The sequence below is a fragment of the Petaurus breviceps genome, unplaced genomic scaffold (assembly GCF_028583685.1).
Source record: "Petaurus breviceps papuanus isolate PSGF00001 unplaced genomic scaffold, PetGlider_PUasm1.0 90879, whole genome shotgun sequence".
Taxonomy (NCBI): Eukaryota; Metazoa; Chordata; class Mammalia; order Diprotodontia; family Petauridae; genus Petaurus; species Petaurus breviceps.
In genome coordinates, this window is record NW_027187368.1 from 684385 (window position 1) to 705354 (window position 20970).

The window sequence follows — 20970 nt, forward strand, 5'->3', positions numbered from 1 at the left end:
GGGAAATAGCTTGTACATCTCTAAGTAAACACAAAATGTATACAAAATACAAACTCCTTTTTTTTTTTTTTTTTTGAGGAGGGGGCAGCCAGGAAAGCCCCACCTCAGATAGGAAGTGACACTTGATATGAGCTGTGAAGAAGCTTAGAATAGGAGAGGTGAAAACAAATTGTTGGCCAACTTTGTGCCGTGCTTAACCCCTCTTTTAAACCTGGTGCTACTTTTTTGGAGCAAAGATTATTTATGTGCAATGATAATAAAGCTTTTCTCATTCTTTTTTCTTCTTGTTCCTCATTGCCCTATAGTTCTGGATAGTAAAGCAATAGATCTAATGAATGCCCTTATGAGGCTAAACCAGATCAGGCCTGGTCTCCAATATAAACTCTTATCCCAGTCTGGCCCTGTTCATGCACCAGTCTTCACAATGTCTGTAGACGTGGATGGCACAACTTATGAAGCATCAGGACCATCTAAGAAAACTGCAAAACTTCATGTAGCAGTGAAGGTAAATTCATTGAGCTTATTTATCTATAAATCACTTAGCTATTTAAGTATTTATGCATATCTGGACTTGCGTAGAATCTAATAATTAAAAATTTAACAACTTTAGAATTGCATTTCTGTCACTGTCTGTACTTGATTTCTCTAGCATGTAATTTCCAGTTGTTCTCTTTCCTCTTTCAATGGTAATTACAATATAACACTGGTTAACCTAATTTTTTTCACTAAATATTAGATAAAGGTAAAAATTGAGCTTGGAACTAATTATACTCTGGTGTTCTATGTTTTCTTTTAAAGTGTATTTTACCTGTATTTTGCCTTTTGTTCTTTTTTTTTTATTCATGTAGGTTTTGCAGGCAATGGGCTATCCAACAGGCTTTGATGCAGATATTGAATGTATGAGCTCCGATGAAAAGTCAGATAATGAAGGCAAAAATGAAACGGTTTCTTCAAACTCAAGCAATAATACTGGAAATTCTACAACTGAAACCTCCAGTACCTTAGAGGTATAGTTTTTTTTTTTTTCATATTAAAAACCTGGAATGTGACAAGATTTGTCAGTAACATCTACAGGGGGCCCATGAAAAGTTTTACTATGAATTGGGAACATTTAAATAATGTGATTAGCAAAGGGTAGTTTGGGTCTGTGCTAAGAGGCAGGGAGATAGAGACAGATAGGAGAGGTAGCATGGTATAGTAGAAAAGGAATGATAATGGATTTAAAATCAGGAGAATTTGTATCTGATTCTTAAATTGACATTCACAGACTGAGTGACCATGGGTAAGACATTTTACTCATGATCCTGTTTCCTCATCAGTAAAGTGAGGATTGTACTTATACTATTCACCTTATAGTGCCATTGTGGGGAAAGTGCTTTGTAAAATACTATATAAATATGACTTATTGTTACTGTTTGTCACCATTGTCATTGTTACAGGCTTGTTGAATGAAAAGAGCACTGCCTAAATTTGAGATTTAGAGCTTTGAATTTGCGTATTCTCTGAGTTCCAATAGAATTCAACCGGTTTTTTTTTTACACAAATAGCAGCCCCAGGAATGGTTCCTAGCCTGTGAGTAGTAGACTATTGGAGGCCTGTGGAGTTTTGAAAGGGACTCATGAATCTGTATGTGTACAAAGCAGTGCTATTTGATGAGGTTCCAATAATGTGAGGGAGTTGGCATTATGTAGGAGTCAGTAGACCACGGTTGAATTCTAAATTTCTACAACTTATTAATAACTGTAGACCTTGGGTGAATCTCCAAACTTGAGTTTCCTTATCTATAAAGTGAGAGGAATAACTCTTAGTAAGATGTTCTATAGATCAAATGAGATAATATATAGAATGTGGTATATGATTGAAAATGCTGTGTAACTCTGTCATTATCATTATGTGAGCTAAGAATGAGAATTTCACAACATTCCCTCAGAAGACATCTGTCATTTAACTTAAGGCATTTGGAAAACTTAGTTTCAATATGTGTAGATAAAGAACTTTGTACTGTGTTTACTTTGACTATTTATTCATTATCAACAACATAGTCACAGCCTTTCTGGATTTTTGAGACTTGTGCTGTGTCTACCTCTTTTAGGCATTCTGGTTGCAAAAGAAATAAAGGTATGGCAGCTTCCTACAAGAAAATTAGTATCTATCTGGGCAGATGCCACAAGAATGGGAATGTTTAGTAAACAAGTGTTTCATCCTGAAATACTGAAATTGCCATACAATTACAAAACCCAGATGATTGTGTTACAAGATGCTAACTGTGGTACATGAGAAGGGACAATGTGGCCTGTGATAATATGAACCACATATATGAGAATACATTTTATTGGCTTTTAGATACAATGTAGCTTTAAGAATATTAATGAAGCAAAAGAGTTTATCTGTGAAATAACATAGTAGCCATAAAAAGACAAGGGTTCATTCCCCCTCCCCTGCCCCCAAAACAACAACACCATCACCACCACACACAAAGCAAAAAGAAGTAACACCACCATTGAAACTTGGCACATTTTTTGAAGAGTAGTCTAAGGCTTGATTAGACAAGGTAATAACCAATTAATATTTTACTTCGATAGATCTTATTGACATGGCTGGTTTTTTTTTTACACAAATAGCAGCCCCAGGAATGGTTCCTAGCCTGTGAGTAGTAGACTATTGGAGGCCTGTGGAGTTTTGAAAGGGACTCATGAATCTGTATGTGTACAAAGCAGTGCTATTTTCATCACCACATAGGATAACTACTGCTATATGAGAATCTGTGAAAGTTTGAAATTAATAAAGAGGTTATCATACTCCTTAAGACTGGGAACCAGAGCCTTACGTTCAGTAATTGCTGTGATTATAAAACATTATTCAGTGATGATAAGGCTCTCTGTACTTAAAGTTATGCTGGTCAGATAACAGGCATAGTCTTTGGGCCCACGTGTGAAGCCTTTCCAACTTGGCAGAAGTTGTCAGAATTTGTACTCGATTGTGGCACAACCTTCAGGTCACGAATCCCTCCATCTAGTCATTGGAGCAGAACTTAAAAATTGAATGGAGGCAATAATAAATACCTAATCTCACAAGTTACTTTTCGTCAACTTTTAAAAATTGATCTTTTAGAATCTAAAATGCAAATTTTAAAAGTGCGGTTGGGCTTACAATGTTCTTAAATCAAAATGCTTCCTACCAAAAAACCAGGAATATTGCACAGGCTGGCTAATTAAGAGAATCTTGCTTCTTCCCCTCACCCCTCCTAGATGGGAGACCTTTGCTCCTTGTTAGATTGATTGGTTTTGTGGTCTAGAAAATGAAGGTAATAATAATTAGTTGTAGACCTGGCAAGTTGTATATTAGTATCAGTTACTTTTTTGTAAAATGGAATAATAATATCTCCAGTCCCCATGTTGACTTGTTGAGAGGAAAAGTCCTTGTTAATGCTATAGATTTGGAACCTTTTATTAATGTTGTACAGTGCTTCCCCTAGCACTTGGCTTTGTTGTAGTGATGCCTTCTGAGATCATGGATATTGGTGAATATTCTCTGGGGTGAGGAACCTACAGCCTCGAGGCCACATTTGTTCCTCTAGATCCTCAAGTGCAGACCTTTGACTGAATCTAGCCTTCACAGAACAAGTCCCCTTAATAAAAAGATTTGTTCTATAGAACTTTAATTCAGTCAAAAGGCCACACTTAAGGACCTACAAGTCTACATGTGACCTCGTGGCCGCAGGTTCCCCACCCCTGGTAGGTGTAGCCATAGAGGTTACTTTCTTGAGAACGGAGTAGTTTAGAGATGTAGTTAAGAATGAACACTGACTTGGAAGTATAGAGACCTGGATTCTGTACCTCTCCCTAATAATAATGATAGCCTACATTTTGATAGTGCTTGATGGTTTTCAGAATCTCCTTTAAAATCTTCCAATATGTTACCAATCAATTTACCAAAAAATTACTTTATAGACCTAGAAAAAATAGTAACAAAATTCATTTGGAAGAACAGAAGGTCCAGAATATCAAGGGAATTAATGAAAAGAAATGCTAGGGATGGTGGCCTAGCTATACCAGATTTTAATCTGTATTATAAAGCAGGAGTCGTCAAAATTACTTGGTACCGGCTGAGGAATAGAGCAGTGGATCAGTGGAATAGATTGGGTACACGAGACTCAGCAGTCAATGACTATAATAATCTACTCTTTGATAAACCCAAAGGCTACAGTTTTTGGGATAAGAACTCACTATTTGACAAAAACTGCTGGGAAAACTGGAATGTAGTATGGCAGAAACTGGGCATAGACCATTATCTAACACCGTTTACCAAAATTAAATTTAAATGGGTGTGTGATCTAGGTATAAAGGATGATACTGTAAGAAATCTGGGAAAGCAAGGAATAGTTTACCTGTCAGATTTATGGAGAGGGGAAGATTTCATGACCAAACAAGAATTAGAGAGCATTATAAAATGCAAAATGGGTAACTTTGATTACATGAAACTGAAAAGCTTCTGTGCAAACAAAGACAATGTAACCAAGATTAAGAGGGAAGTGGAAAATTGGGAAAGAATTTTTACAACCAATGTCTCTGATAAAGGCCTCATTTCTAAAATATACAGAGAATTGAGTCAAATCTATAAGAATACAAGTCATTCCCCAATTGATAAATGGTCAAAGGATATGAACAGGCAGTTCTCAGAGGAAGAAATTAAAGATATTTATAAGCATATGAAAAAATGCTCTAAATCATTGTTGATTAGAGAAATGCAAATCAAAACAACTCTGAGGTACCACATCTCCCCAGTCAGATTGGCTAATATGACAAAACAGGAAAATGATAAATGCTGGAGAGGATGTGGAAAATTGGAACACTAACACATTGTTGGTGGAGTTGTGAACTGATCCAACCATTCTGGACAACAATCTGGAATTATGCCCAAAGGGCTATAAGTAATTTCATATCCTTTGACCCAGCAATACCACTTCTAGGGTTGTATCCTAAAGAGATCATAGAAGTGGGAGGAAGACCCATATGTACAAAAATATTTCTAGCAGCTCTTTTTGTGGTGGCAAAGAATTGGAAATGAAGAGGATGCCCATCAATTGGGGAATGGCTAAACAAGTTATGGTATATGAATGTAATGGAATACTAATGTGCCATGAGAAACGAGGAGTAGATGGACTTCATATTTACCTGGAGAGTCTAATATGAACTGATGCTGAGTGAGAAGAGCAGAACCAGGAGAAATCTGTACACAATTACAGATACAATGTATGTATTATGACTAACTTTGATAGACTGGACTCTTAGAAATGCAGGGCTATAAGTCAACTCTAAAAGACTCATGATGGAGAGAGATGTCTATATTCAGAGAAAGAACCAGAAAGAACAGAGTTTAAATGAAGATTGAAGCAAATTACCTGCTCTCTTTCTTTTTCTTGTTTGGTTTGGTTTCCTCTTTCCCATTGTTCATTCAATCTGATTCAATCTTTTTTTATAACCTGACCAATGTCTAATGTGAAAGTATCTCTAGATCTTATACTTGATTGTATGCTGCCATGTGGGGGGGGGGGGGGGAGGAGTTTGAAACTCAAAGAACTGGGGAACTGAATCTTGTAAACTCAAGGTAAATGAACAAATTAATAAAAACCAAAAAAAAAAAAAATCTTCCAAAATGTAGTACCTTGTTGTGGCAAGAACAAAGAGCAAGGCAAAAACCTGGGTTTTTGAAGGTTATACTAGTGGACTAGAAGCTTTGACAGTGTTACCAAAAATGGAAAGGCTTCAAATATGGTCAGTAATGGACCATCTGCCTGTCATCTGAGGACCAACCTAATTAAATTCAAAGAGGCTCTGTTACCTGATTGGAGGAATAGTTATCTATTATTCAATCACAGCAACTTATGAAGACTGTTGACTAAGCCATGGAAAGATGTTATAAGGGAAAGGGAGGATGGACACTGATAAAATCTTAGATCCTTAGAAAGTAAGTTTTCTAATGTTTATACAGTACTTTAACCACAATAATACTGTGAAGTGAGGTATTTCAAGTTATTATCTCCATTTTCCAGATGAGGAAACTGAGCTAATAAGTAATTACAGCTCTAATTTCTGCTCATCCTTTTGGTTTACAGAGTGTATTCTAATCTTAGGTGGTCAGTCGTTCAGGGATTGTTATTTCATTTTTATAGATGATTGAATTGATCCTCAGAAAGGAAATGACTTGGCCTGTTTTCACAGGGAGAATAAATTTTGTAGCTATATTTATACTCAGGGCTCTTGACTCCCAAGTCTAGTGTAGTCTTTCTACTCTACCATACCTGTCTCAGTAGGAATGTAAACCTTGATTGTATAAGTCTTCTTGCTCACCATTGATAATATTTTTGTTTCTCCTTTGTAAATGATTTCCTTCTCCATTTCTGCCCTTGGGCAATGAAGAAACCATTTTATAAATAAACAAGTTGGTTTATTGAGAGTCTTTTGTCTTCTAAATCTGTTTCTTCATTCCTGTGATGGGCATAACGATATTTGCATTTATAATGCAATTTTGCTTTCTAGCAATTAAATCATGCATTTCAGTTTGTTAAATTTTCTTAGAACAAGTAACTTTCTTAATTAGGGAGTTCAGATTTCAGGAATTTTATATGATGTGATATTTCCCCAGTTTAAATGTTTTCTTTTGTTTTCTCAGGTAAGAACTCAGGGCCCTATACTTACAGCAAGTGGTAAGAACCCTGTCATGGAGCTCAATGAAAAAAGAAGAGGTCTTAAATATGAACTCATCTCTGAAACAGGTGGAAGCCATGATAAGCGATTTGTTATGGAGGTGCGTTTAATAAAGATTAAGCCAACCTTTGAGTCATTTCAAAGGGCTTGTCTCCCTGGAGAGTTGTGGCTTTTAAGTTTCCTGAATAAAAGACCACTATTCAGGGCAAAGGAGGTGATAGTCCCATTTTCTTCTGCCTTTCTTCTATTGTATTTGGAGCATTGTGTCTGGTTCTTGACAATACAGTTTAGGAAGTGCAATGAAAATGTACAGTGTGTCTTTTTGGCATACTTTGGGCAAAACTAAGACTAGTGGGTGGAAGTTATAGGAGAGGCAGATTTTTGGCTTGTTATAAGATAAAAGTTTCTAATAAGCATCTAAAAGTAAAATGGGATGCCTTGGAAGGTAGTGAGAGCTCCTTATCACTGAGCTTTTTAAGTAGAGGCTGAATTACTACCTTTAAAATGCTTCTCATCCCTTTAAGTCCCCTTTTAACTCTGATATTCTGTCTGGATGAAAATGAGTCGGATGGTGAGAAGGAGTATGAAAGGAACTGTGAACGTTTTGCCTAGAGTACATTTAGGAGAGACCTTACTTTCTGTCACTGAAGCCCTACCAAGGGGAAGAAGGACTGGATTGATTCTTCTTTGCTGCAAAGGGTAGAACTAGGAGCAATGAAGAGAAATTGCAGAAAAGCAGAGTTTGACTAGATGTACCTAAAATTTTTTCACAAATCATATCTCCCCAAAAGTAGAATGGGCTGCTTCAGATAGTATGCAGTTTTCTCCCATCACGAGTCTTCAAACTAAAGCTGGACAACCATTTGTCTAGGATGTTGTAGAGAGTGTTTATGGGTATCTTTGAGATTTTCTGATTCTTTCCCTTATTTTGTGTTTTTGAATATATTTCATGCTTGATTCTTCTTTATGTCATTACCACTGGCACTGAAAAGGTTGTGGATGAAAGCAAGAAATGCTTTCCTTTTTTTTTTTGTCATAAAGAGAAAAGGATAAAGGGAGAATGGAAGATGTCAAATATCTTGTCTTGACATTTATAGAAATTAGAGGAAAAAAAATACAGGCCTCTCACCCAACCGATAATAACTCTTTGAGGACACCTTTTATCTTATGTTCCTCATGGAGTCTGTTGTTTGTACATAGATAATTTCATGTCCTGGCATTGGGGAGAAAAGGCAGAATTTCTCCCAAATTTAAAGTTTTTTTTTTTTATTCAAAAACCTTAGTGAAATAAAATATGGCAGCTTTAGTGGGTAAAAGTGCAACTTTTTTTATTTCAGGTAGAAGTAGATGGACAGAAATTCCGTGGTGCAGGTCCAAATAAGAAGGTAGCAAAAGCCAGTGCAGCATTAGCTGCCTTGGAGAAGCTATTTTCTGGGCCCAATGCAGCAAATAATAAGAAAAAGAAGATTATTCCTCAGGTATGGTCTGTTGTCTTAAATTTTGTTTTAATTTTCCAAATTTTGCTGAGTTCCCAGTTAAGAACCAGTGTCTGTGCTAGGCACTTTGTCAAATTATTTCTTCAGGAGATTTTAAGATTTTCTTCTATGGGTCACCATTCCACTACATCAATCAGCCTCTTCATAATTTAGCTGATTTTTTTCGTGATGTGCCCTGATGAGCGACTCCTGATGGCCAGTGTCTTCTGTTAGCTAGGACGGTACTCAGTAGTCTGTCACATCATCTATCCCCACTTTCTACTTGAAGAAAGAAGTTTGTACATCTATGCTGTGGTAAGGCATTTGAAATAGATGGAATTGAGGTTTTTCAAAATACCCCTGTAGTTTATAAGAGGGGTTCATTTCTATATGTTCATATTGCATACTTTCTCACCATGGGTAGGATGGTGAATTCAGCATACCTAATTCAGTTCCTATTATGACCAGATCACAATAGTGAATTTAGTAGAAGAGAGACAGTCTTCATTCCCAAGGAATGAGTTAATGGAAAAAGATAACTCAAATAGACCAAGTATATGGTACTGGGTGGGATCTGAGGAAGAGCTTAACTTTTGTTTGGATGAGCAGTAGTATAAGGAAGGCTTCGTGGAATTGGTTCCTTGGCTGAAAGGATGAGGAAGATTTTAGTAGTTTATAGAGCTAGAAAGAGAAGGATAATTCTAGGTGTGTGGGAAAGGGTATGCAGATGAATAGAGTTTGGAAAAGGTAGGGTGACCTCAGGGAAAGGTAAGTAGTTTAACTAGAGAATGGAGTGTGAGATAGAGTGAGAGAAGATGACATTTTGCCTGACAAAAGTCCTACTTATTTGTGCCATTTTCTTTGTCCTTTTCTACCTTCCGTTAGATTAAGGCAGGGTGTGTTATTTCTCATTTTTGTATCCCCATTCCTAAGCATGCTGCCCTGTACCTAGTTGTTGCTAAATAAATGTTTGAAATAAGTTGTTGAGTAAGACTAGAAAGATGGTTTGGAACCAAATTTGGAGTGCTTTTGAATATCAAGCTAAGGTGCCTTACACTTTATTTACTGAGAACTTGGGGAAAATTCAGGGTATTTTCAAGGGAATAGCATGATTAGAGACATTCCTTGTGAAAATTAATTTGTCAGTGGGACGTATTGTAGTTGGAGCAAGAAAAAAGCCAAAGAAATGGGAGAGGCTGAGACACTTGAAAAAACTGAAAACATAGTGTCTTCATGTATTTTTCCATGACATCTTTTTCTTAGATCACTGACTTTACAGTTTGAGGACAAACATAGCAATTCCTGATAATTAAATTATGATTGGGCATGAAGAACTTTTAAGTCATTTTGTTGAGACAGGAGTTGCCAAACATTGTCTTGTTTTACTTTCAGCTCTATTTCCTACCTCCTTTCCCCATCTCTAGGTTGGACTTTGCTTGGGAATTTTTTTTTTTAAAGCAATTGGGGTTAAGTAACTTGCTCAAGTTTACACAGCCAGTTATTATTTTTGTGTGGGTGCCGAGTATCTGAGGCCGGAACCGATGCTGGGGCTGATGCTTTCACTGCACCACCTGGCCGCCCCTTGCTTGGGAATTTTTATAACTTTACTTGCTCTCCTATTTAAATCTTGGTAATGTTAATAGCTATTATACTTAAAGACTTGCAGAGTTTTTATCTTACAGTATTTCAGTAAGGTCAGCAATGTATATGTTAATCACCATTATATAGAAACCAAGGCTCTGAGATGGTCAGTCACTTGCCTAAGAGTCACATAACTTGTTACTCTTTAAGGCTTGGATTTAAATTTTGGTTAACTAAAGATAGAGGACCTTAAAATCAGTTTTAGTGACCATAGTTTCACAATCCTAAAGGCTTCCCTGGGCTTCATTTTGATGCTGGTATATTTTTCCAAATACATATTGAGGTAACTTGGTGATGCATCAGCTTTTGATGAATTGACTGGTTCTTTTGTGATATAGCATATTATAGTAAAACTCATAAATTTATTTATTAGTTTTAACTACCACACTTTTATGTCTGTATAAAGAATAAAAACTGTAGCATTGTTTGAACTCTATAGGATTATAGCTTTATTTTAATACTAGTTATTTTAATCCATATTGAGTTGGATGCCACCTTTACTGACACATCACAACCCTCTGTATAACTTAGACATTTTCATTAGTTTCTGTGTCCATCTTTCTGATGATGAGCTTTTGTACTTAACTTGTCTTTTTGGATGATGGGCATAATATCTGCTCACTCTAGGTTTATAACACATGAGGGTGACCTTGAGTTCTTGAAACTTATGCCAGTGGAGTGTAAACTCTAGCAGTTCTTAAATCTGAAGGACTTTGAATCCAAGTACTCGTCTACCCCATGGTAGAAAGGTGGTTTATCACCAGAAAACTGGTGACGATAAGTTAAAAAAAGAAAAAAATGATTATCTTAATATTATCTTACTGTGAGATAAAAGACTTGGGATTTGTTAGGGGAAGGAATATATATCCTTATGAAGCTGTAGGTCTTTTAAAGTATCTCAGTATGTGTATAATATATGTGTTAAAGAGGTAAGATGATGACATTTTCATTTTCTGTAAGTAATGAACAGTGTGTCATTGGTAACAGGCTAAGGGTGTAGTAAATACAGCTGTGTCGGCAGCTGTCCAGGCAGCTCGGGGGAGAGGAAGAGGAACCCTTGCAAGAGGAGCTTTTGTTGGCGCTGCAGCTGCCCCTGGTTACATAGCTCCAGGTAGGACACCGTATTTGAGGTGGGGTGGGGATAAGCATTTATTAAATGCTTATTATGTGCCAGGCACTGTGCTAACAAATGCTTTACAAATATTCTTTCGTTTGATCCTTGCTGTGGTCCCCATTTTATAGTTGATTAAACTGGGTTGGGGGGAAAGACAGGTTAAATTAACTTGCTCATAGGCCAAATTCGAACTCAGGTATTCCTGGTTCCAGGCCTAGCTGCCTATAAAGGGTCTGACTTCTTTTCTCAACTGAACTTTGAAAGCTAACCCGCTAAGCCCCAACTGCTCAACACGCCTTTTTTTTTTCTTTTTACACAAACCCCATTGGACAGATGAGGAAACTGATTGAGTGGTGAAGTGCTTAGTCCAGGGCCACATGACTAGTAAGTAGAAGGACCTGGGTTTGTGCTCACATCTTGGGTGCACTACATTGTGCTGCTTGCAGACACACAAAAGAAGAAAACACAAGCCATTGTCCACAAACTCCCTCCTCTTCTTTTCATCTCAGAACTCTTTGATGTCACTATCCATATTCTCTTCCTTTTGCTTGGGTTCCAGTAATGAGGTGCCCTTCATCCTCACCCCTGCTTTTTCTCGAGGTTCCAATTTCCTCCCTCCTGCTTTCTCTCATTTCCTATTTCCTTTCTTCCTCCTTCAAACCTCTTTGTATTCAGTGGTTCTTTCCTTACTGCCTTCAAACACTCAGATTTCCCCCCTTCCTTAAAAAACCTAGACCCTATCAACCTCTCATTCTGTATCTGTGTAAAAGCTGTCTCTACTTGTTGCCTTCACTTCTGTCTTACACCCATTCCTTAACCCTTGATACTCTGGCATCTAATCTTATCATTCACCTGAAACTACTCTTTCCTAAGTTACCTGATGGCTTAAATGGCAAATTTGATAGTTTTCTCAGTTCTCATGTTTCTTGACCTATCTGCATGCTGCAGTTGCAGCTGTTGACTACTTTCTTCTCTTGAATACTCTTCTATGAGTTTTCGTGATGCTGTTTTACTTTCTCTAGTTTTCTGCTGAGCCTTCCCCCCCGGCCTTTTTTTTTTTTCTAGACTGCTCCTCTGTTTCTCTTATTGGATTTTCTTACCTTTCATGACCCCTAACTGGGTGTTCCCTAAGGCTTTCTCGTTGGTCCTTCTTTTTCTGTACTCTTGGTGACTTCATCAGCTCCCTTTGGATTAATAATTATCTCTATGCAGATGACTCACAGATCTATATATCTGACCTCAAATCTCTTCCCCTGAGCTTTTGTCCTGCATCAGTAATTGCCTGATAGTCACTTCTAACTATGTCCTGAAGACATCTCGAAGTCACCATGTTCAAAACAATTCATTTTCTTTCTCTCATACCCACTCTTCTTAACAGCTTCTTTATTTCTGCCCAAAGTATCACCATTCTTCAGCATTATGATCAGCTCCTCTCTTTCCCTTATCTCACATATCCTATCAATTACCATGTCACGTCATTTCTATATCCCTTGACTACTCATAGCCACTCCTTGCCACCTTTCACCTAGATTATTGCAGTGGTCATCTAATTGGTTCTGCTTCAGTTTCTCCTTACTCCAGGCTTTCCTGCACATGGCAACTAAAAGGATTTTCCTAAAACCCAGGTCTGATCATGTCATTTTCCCCACTTTCGACTGCCTATTACTTCTAGGATCAAATATAAACTCCTTTGTTTAGTTATTAATACTTTTTACAGCTTGGTGGTCTTCTAAACTTTCTTTGCAGCCTCATTTGACACTACTACTCCTGCAGTCTATGATGCAATCTGGTGGTCTTTGTCTTCTTTGCACATGCCATTCCGTTTCCTGCCTTTGTACTGACTTTCCCCCACATTTGGAATACTCCCTGCTTATTCCTGCCTCATCTCATTCCTTTCTTCCTTCTACACACCTTCTACATGAAGCCTTTCCTGATTCCCCTCAACTGCTAGTGCCCTCACTCTCAAACTACCTTGTATTCTGCTTATACTTTTCTATGTACTTGTTTCTTCAATTAGACTATGCATTCTTTGAGAATAGGGATTGTTTCATTCTTTGTATTTGTATCCCTAGCTCATACCTTATAGCACAGTGCCATTCACATAGTAGGCAATATGCTTTTTGAGTGATCTAAATGTTTCAATTAATATAAAATCATCCTGTAATACATGTAGTTAAAAAAAAACTTATCTAATGGGGTCTTTAGAGGAACTAGAGCTAGGTGAGATTAAATATGAGAGGACTTCATGTTCTGGGCATTGTTTTTATTACTTGTTAGAGACATGTTCTTGCATATATTGGGGGAGGGTTTTAACTAGATGATTTCTAAGGTCCTGGCTCTGAGGTTCTCTGATTTTATTTTTCCTTTTGAAATCTACTGTCCTGTAGCTTCTTAGTTCTGCACTACAATATAGCCCTTCAAATACTTGAAGACAGTAATCATCTCCCATTTATCCCCCAGTATTTTTCTTTAGTTCTTTGAATTGATGATTATAATATTTAGTCTTTTCTAACTCTCTTAAGGTTTCTAAAGTGCTTTACTAACAATAACCTTGTGAAATAAGTACTACAAAAACATTTGCTGATATTGCTGCTCCCTGTTTTATATATGAGGAAACTCACACTTGGATTATAACTTGCTCAGGGTCTCTTCCAGTAAGTCCTAGAAATGGGACTTGAACTCAGGTCTCCTAACTCCCAAATTCATTGCTGTTTCCATTATCAATCTTCAGAGTGCTATGTAAATGTCAGCCTTTGTTACCAATATATGTATAGTATGGTTACCAGACTCTTTACTATCCTAGTTTCCAAAAGTTTTAGCTTGCCAGTGTCATTCTTAAAATTGTGACAGCTGCAGTTGTACATAATATTTCACGTGACCTAACTAGAGCAAGGGACATAAGTATATATTCGTTCTCTTCTTGACGCCCTCCTTCCATTTATGCAACCTTATCCAGCCCTTATCTTTGAGGAACTGTTATTTTTCATTATTAAATAACTGTTGAAGCTCACATTTCCTTCTAAAAAAGAGCTGAAAGAAATTTTTTTGAGGGGAGAGGCATAGGGACTGAATTTTATCTTCATCTGTAAAATGAATGGTTGGATTAGATGGCCTTAAAGGTACCTTCCAGTTCTAGGTCTGTGATATTATATAGCTAATAAGTATCAAGGAAATGATGTTAGCTCAGATCTGTGATCTCCCAAGTCCTTAGAAAAGTTTTCACCATATTTTCCTATAGCTCAGTTTTTCCTACTGTTTTTTTTTTTAAAGAGCTCCATTATGGGAAGCTGACCTACTTTGACTGGCATGCCAATGTAATTGAAAAAAAAACTATGTTAATACGTTTTAATAAAAAAATTGATATGTAATGTATTTTCCTGAAGAGTTGATACTTCTAGAGCTAGACTTTCTCTTGTTAAAGTTATTTTGTTTCTTCTGACTTATTTTTGTATCTCATGCTTACCATTCATGTTCACTACTTAGGTGAACCTATGGTGAAGAGATGTTCCTTCTGATCATACATTTATATATTAGCACTTTTGGGTTACAAAACAATCTAACATGTGAGTGATTCACTTGATTTCTACAACTACCTTATTATTATTATTGATATTTTATAAACGAGGAAATTTTTTCCCCAACCCAGGGTCATAAAATAGAGCCAGGATTCAGGTCTACTGACCCTTAAGTACATAGTTTCCTTTTCCCACTAAACCATGGTGCTTTTCCCTATTATATGATTAGGACATAGAATGACTTAACCTAAGGGCCGTGGATATATGACTGTGGGTGTGGAGGCGAAAGCTGTGATTTGAGGTGAGAAGACCTGAGTTAGTACCAGTAATTGATGTGACCTTGGGAAAGTCATTTCGTCTGCTGTTTAATACCTGTGTGATAATACCCTGTGTAAATAGATTCCTCTCTCAACCTCATTTTCTTCATCTGTAAAAATGAGAAGATTGTATTAAGTGATCTCCCAAGTTCCTCTTTCTCAATCCACTAATCCTTTCTGATGTTAAGTTTTGTCATCTCTAATTGAGGAATAATAAAACCATGGCCAGTCTCTCTTGCAGGATCACATGGGAGATAGACATGAATGGGCTTTGTTGCCACAGTGTTTTATAAATATCCACTACAATTGTTATTATTATTTTTCCTTTTCCTAGATTTAAATTCACTGAGTAATTCATTTTTAGTTTGCTTCTGTCTGTGATGTACTTGTTACCTTTTGTCTTCCACAGATGTTTGCAATTGAATATTGGTTTTCTTAAGACCCTAAATAAAAGTTTGCAGACTAAAATTAGTTCTGCTGTTAAGATTGCTGATTGTTGACTTAATAAGAGAGCTTAGCATGGTGGAAGGAGTCCTGTATCTGGAGTAAAAAGACATGGAATATAATCCAGTTCTGTCACAGATTCTACACATTTTGAACCATTAGTACTCTCAGGGACTTTGCAGGGATAGAGGGGGAAGGAACAGCTTGGTGGAAGGGAAATTTGAATTTGAACTGTAAGAAAGTAATTCATTTCTGACTCTTTTCCTTTGGGTAGATAATTAAACTCCTCTGGACTTCAGATTCTTTACATGTAAAATGGACTGGACTATATGATCTTTAATGGCTCTTCTGGTTCTAAATCTTATTGTGTAGTTCAACCCAGTCATTTTTATAGTTGAAGAAGCTGAAATTGAGAGATGGGATGTGATTGTTGTGACCTTAGAGAGCTAATAAATGGCAGAGCCAGTTAGGTGGGGATCATACTAGGGTCTCCTAACTGTAGGTCCAAAGATTGTTTTACTTACTATTTTCCAGTCTAATGCCTGTGGGCAAATCACTTGTGTTCTCTGCCTCTTACTTTCCTCAACTGCTAAAATGGGTGTGATAATCATTGCTCTTTCTCCATCTCAGGTGTATGGTCGAGCAATTGGTTTGTAACCTGTAGAGAATTATAGGAGTGAGAATCATTACTATACAGATATTTTTCTAAGGTCCCTTCTGACTCTGGTATGTTTTAAAGATACTTCCACCTTTAAGGATCATTGCAACTCTGATGTTCTATATTTTGGTGGACATGTTTAGCCCATTTTTCTGAGTGTTTAGTACAGGGGTTGATTTTCATTTTTCAAGCCTTTATCTCTTATTTCATTGTTTGCTCTAGGTTACGGCACACCCTATGGCTATAGCACAGCTGCTCCGGCCTATGGTATGTACAACCTCTTACTGACCTCTGCCATTCCTGACTCTATCCCAGCAGTCCAAACTCCAGTTTGATTTCAGGGTTCGTATCAATTAACTAGAGGGACCCTAAAAAACTCAGTTAGTATGGTGACCACACTAAAATTCACTTTGAACAATGCCATAACCTTGTGGTTCTTGGTTTGGTTGGAGTAGCTTCCTTCCTTTGTTGCTTTTCCTGGTTGTTGAAGGACTGCTTGTCTAACTGCTTGTTTTCTTACCATATTGAATTTGACTATTGTAACAAGTTCTCCTTACAGCCGAGTTATACTCTATTCAAAGACAACCTAAGGGCCATGAGCATTATCTGATATAGAATTGGATTCTGGGGGTGTGCAAATTGTATAGGCTGCTCTCAGTTGTAGGTAACGGTAATTAACTGTAATACTGAACCTTATTGATAAGAGTTAGGAATGTGCAGCAAATACCAAATAGTAAAAGTATCTATCCCTTCACTTCCACATGTGTTGCTTTGGGAATTCATTGCTCCTAGAATATAAACTGGGAGTTAAATCCCTTTATAGATTAAAGGGCTAGAGAATAGGCCTGACAGTATAGTGTAATGGAAGTCATTCTGTCTTGGGAGCTGGGACACACAGATTTTAAATCTGGCTCTAACGAAATCATCCTCTGACACTGGGCAAGTCAGTTTTTACTTTCTGGGTTTCAATTTCCTCATCTGTCAAATGAGGCAGTTGAACTCAGTGATTATTAAGGTTCTTTCTAACTCTCCTTAATCCCACTGACTGATTGTTCTAAAGAGAACCTTACAGTTCTAGGGAAGATTTCAGTTGGCTGGATGGAATCTTCTTTTACCACTGTGTGAACAGTAGAAAGACTCCAATAGCCAATCATGGGTTTGTCCCACCTGGCTCTTTTGGTAACTTTGAATGAGGTCTATGTGGTAATGGAGGCAGAACATTTTGGAGTCAGTAATATGGTCACACATACTTGCCCTGACTTGGGCTTCATGTTTTTGGAATTAATTGTTTGAAAAATGTCAGTGTGTATGTGTGTGTGTGGTGTGTGTATGGAAATGAACAGTATATTTAGAATAACAGGAAAAAAATCCTTAATATGATCTCTAGAAGCCATATTAGTAATGCCCTTGTCTTGGAGCTAGTCCTTCTATACTTTTTCATTGCATATACCATTATTATACTTTTAACTTTAAACTATTGTCAAATGGAAACCTTGCTTGACCCTGTTATATTTGTCATACCTACCATAGGAAGTTGTATTAGTATATATTCCCCAAAATGAGACACTTGCATCCTGGAAGAATATAGTAAAGCCAAAATGAATTTTATATCCTCCTTCAGTCATTAAGTGCCATTTTACCATACATTATACCTAGAGTCAAAAGACCTGATTTGAGTGATGGCTTTGTCATCTACTGGCTATATGACCTTGACACAGGTCTATGAGAATGGGGATGGTAATTATTTACACTGTGGTATAGTGATAAGATCTTAGAGTCAGAAGATTTGAGTTTAAGCTCTGGTTCTAGCATTTACTAGTTTTATGACTAGCTCAATTTTGTCATCTGTAAAGTGGGATTAATTTCAGTAATGATGATGATAAAATTACTGACCTTAAAACATAGTTGTGAGGATAGTATTTATATCGTGGTATAGCAATGTGAATTGTTATCTGTCTCATGCTTGGAAGGATCAGATGAGATAATGTATGTAAAACTCTACGTGTAGATAAGTTTTTGCCCTCCTTGAGCTCCTTCTAATGAAAATTTTCATATTCAGCAATTCATTTTGATAACCATTTATTAGGTATATTATGTATAGAACCCTGTGTTGTGTTTCATCCTCTCTTAAGGGTTCCTGTTCCCATCCTTCTATTCTTTGCCAAACTAGGGTATGTAGTAAATATTTTTTTGAAGTTTTTTCCCTTGCCTCATATAATATTGCTGGCCCAAGGACAGAACAAATTATAACATAAATAAATGGGGGGAAAAAGTGATTAGGGTTTAGAAATTAATGTATTGAGGGGCGGCCAGGTGGCTCAGCGAGTAAGAGCACTGGCTCCAGTGTCGGGATGACCTGGATCAAATCCGGGCTCAGATACTCAGCACCGCACCCAGAAATAATAACTGGCCGTGTAACCTTGAGCAAGTTACTTAACCCCGATTGCTTAAAAAAAAAATGGGAAAAAAAAGAAATTAATATATTGAGTTCATGAATTCTCTTTTCACAGATAAAACTTCTGTATTTCTCTCTAAGCTTATGCATTTTTGAATCTCTTATTGTCTGGTTTTTAAATGTCTTCTACTTCCCAATTCTCTGCTGAATATTATAAGTATTAATTAATGAGGACAGAAAATTTCAAATCTACATATTTACATTCTCATTTGATCCTTGTAATATCCTTGCAAAATTAGGGGAAGTAATTTTACTCCATTTTGCAGATGAGCAAACTGAGTTGTAGAGAGGTGTTAGTAACTTTTAGCTCATGTGTGACTTGATAAGTGGTAGAGCCTAGTATTTAAATCTGGATCCCTGTACTCTTAAGCTAACATATGAACACGGATTGAATGATTACCACTTAGTATATAGGGATGGCCATCCTGTGTCCAAGCTAAATTTCTATTTCCTTTTATTGCTCTTTACCTAATCACTATTCTCTGTCCTCTGTTAACACTGTGCTTCTGTTCACATAGAGCCTGACTTGCAAATGTTCCCATCCTCTTTGTCCCATATAACTGACTTCAAAAATGTGTGATATTAGATGCCCCTATTTTTCCACATAAAGAGTTGTTTTTTTTTTAAAGAAATGTTCTTGTGATGCAAAACTACTTAAATGGCGCTTTCTTTTTGGCTGTAAGGGAAACATGTCTTTTGGCCTTTGTAAAGCTGTTGCATGTTGGGAAATGTTCCTCTGATCATCTGGTGCTCTTAAATACCTGCTGTTGCTGCTTTGTGATTTCTATATAGGTTAAATCTGAGCGAACAGAAACAGGAGCCGATTTTCAAACCCTATCTGAGTATGCAGAAGTTTGCGAGGCCACAAGAACTGATTTAATCATGAAATTCAGCAAGCCATTAATCTTTCCAGATTTGCCATGCCAATATTACCATGATATTGCCCCCTCCTGTGTTAAGGATTTTATTGGTTGGGGCTGTATTTCAGCATTTTTTCCAGTTGGCTGATCTCCAGAGAACAGAGTTGGGCTTAACTTTCATAATTTATTTTGGTCCCATAAAATGCACACCACCAAACTTCCAAGAAAAGGCATTTATATTTTGAAAGTAATTTCAGAATTACAACCCCACAGTATTACTCTCGTCATTTGGTTATTCATAGTAAGATCATTTACCTAAGTCTATTTTGGGGGAGTGGGGAGAAGGGGGTGGATTGGAGCCTTCCCAAAGCAGTTATTGTTAGGCAAAGTATTGTATATAATAACAAAAGAATAATTGGTGATGCCTGTTGCTGGACCTCTCCTGAAAACAAATGCATTGACTGACTAATCTGGAAAGGGTTAATAATATTACTGTTAAGACTTTTTAACCTGATTTTTGGATTGTTAAACTCATTTGGAGTCCTCTCCGTTTCTTCTCTCTGTAGGTTTACCCAAGAGAATGGTTCTGTTGCCCGTTATGAAATTCCCAACCTATCCAGTTCCCCACTACTCATTCTTTTAGCAAATGGCTGAAGCTAATTCCTATTGATTGAGCAACAATCCAGTCCAGTCCCGAATATTAGAAGAGAGAACAAGCCTTTTTATCCGGTTTCCTTTGAACATATAACTTGCGCAAAAATGATTTGTAAAGAACATCTTTTCCTACTTTTGATTTTTTGATTTTAACAAATGCAAATTTAGTTCTCTAAAACTTGAAAAAAAATACACACAAACCTTCCATTTCCTTACCCCCAACAAAAAACCTAGTTCTGTGAAACGTTACCTCATTTTCCGATAATAACTTATACCAGCCCTTCTGTTCTAGGGGACAAACTAGCCGCTCAAAGTTTGTTTTAAATGAAGTCTCAGATTATGTAAAATTAAATTTGTGAAGGATGTATAGAGTATAAAACAAGGATCACAAATAAACTGTTTTTGTTGTAACACAGAGTAATGCCTGGTTCCTGATGCAGTCATCTATTCTTGGCCAGGGTTAACTCAGTTCAGGCTGCAGTTGTTTATTTATTTTTTAGTAAGAGAGAAACTTAACTTAATGTCCAATTCTGTAAATACTAAGTGTGTAATCAGGCCAATGAATGAAATTGGGGTTTGACATAGTGTTTTAGCTTATTTTTTATACTTGCTATCTGAGCATACTTAAAACTTCATAGGGCTTAAAAATGAAGGACATAGTCATAACTCACTGCTTTATAATTTAGTAGGGTAGAAATGGACCCTCACATCCGTAAGCAGATTGCCAAATAAACAACAACACAAAAAGATGTTGTTAATGGTAGATGAGCCCTTAAATTTTGTGAGCCTACTTGGACCAGGGACTAATATCCTCTTCTTCTATCCCAATCTGAGTTCAAGATTGATTCTGTGAACAGAGGATTACTTTTAAATGTAGATATTGCCCAGAGATGAGAGTTGGGAGGCAGTGAGGAGAAGAAATGTAATTGTTTTTTAGTTCAAGCCAGCTTGTTACAGTGGAAAGAGTCCTAGGAGTCAGGAGCCTTGGATTCAAGTCATGGCTCTGTCATTTAATGTGTGTCCTTGGGCAAGTCCTTTATCCTTTTAGGCCTCAGTTTCTGCCTCTGTCAAATAAAGGTTGGACTAGACCATCTCGAAGGTCCCTTCCATTTTTAACAATCAGTGAACCA

At 37.0% G+C, this 20970-nt stretch overlaps 1 protein-coding gene across 6 annotated transcripts in view; it reads left to right on the forward strand.

Moving 5' to 3' along the window:
• Positions 1–20251, forward strand: part of STRBP (spermatid perinuclear RNA binding protein) — a 134599-nt gene extending 114348 nt beyond the window's left edge. For 4 of the 6 annotated variants that reach the window (XM_069073732.1, XM_069073731.1, XM_069073730.1 and 1 more), the window contains 7 exons: positions 306–505; positions 849–1007; positions 6673–6807; positions 8045–8185; positions 10811–10934; positions 16094–16138; positions 19753–20251. In XM_069073732.1, the coding sequence (XP_068929833.1) occupies positions 306–505; positions 849–1007; positions 6673–6807; positions 8045–8185; positions 10811–10934; positions 16094–16138; positions 19753–19829 (881 nt within the window). In that variant the 3' untranslated portion in view covers positions 19830–20251. Of the gene's footprint in view, positions 1–305; positions 506–848; positions 1008–6672; positions 6808–8044; positions 8186–10810; positions 10935–11270; positions 11303–16093; positions 16214–19752 lie in introns of those variants that run through there. The other 2 variants (XM_069073733.1, XM_069073734.1) reach the window with 2 other exon arrangements.
• Positions 20252–20970: the final 719 nt, after the last annotated feature.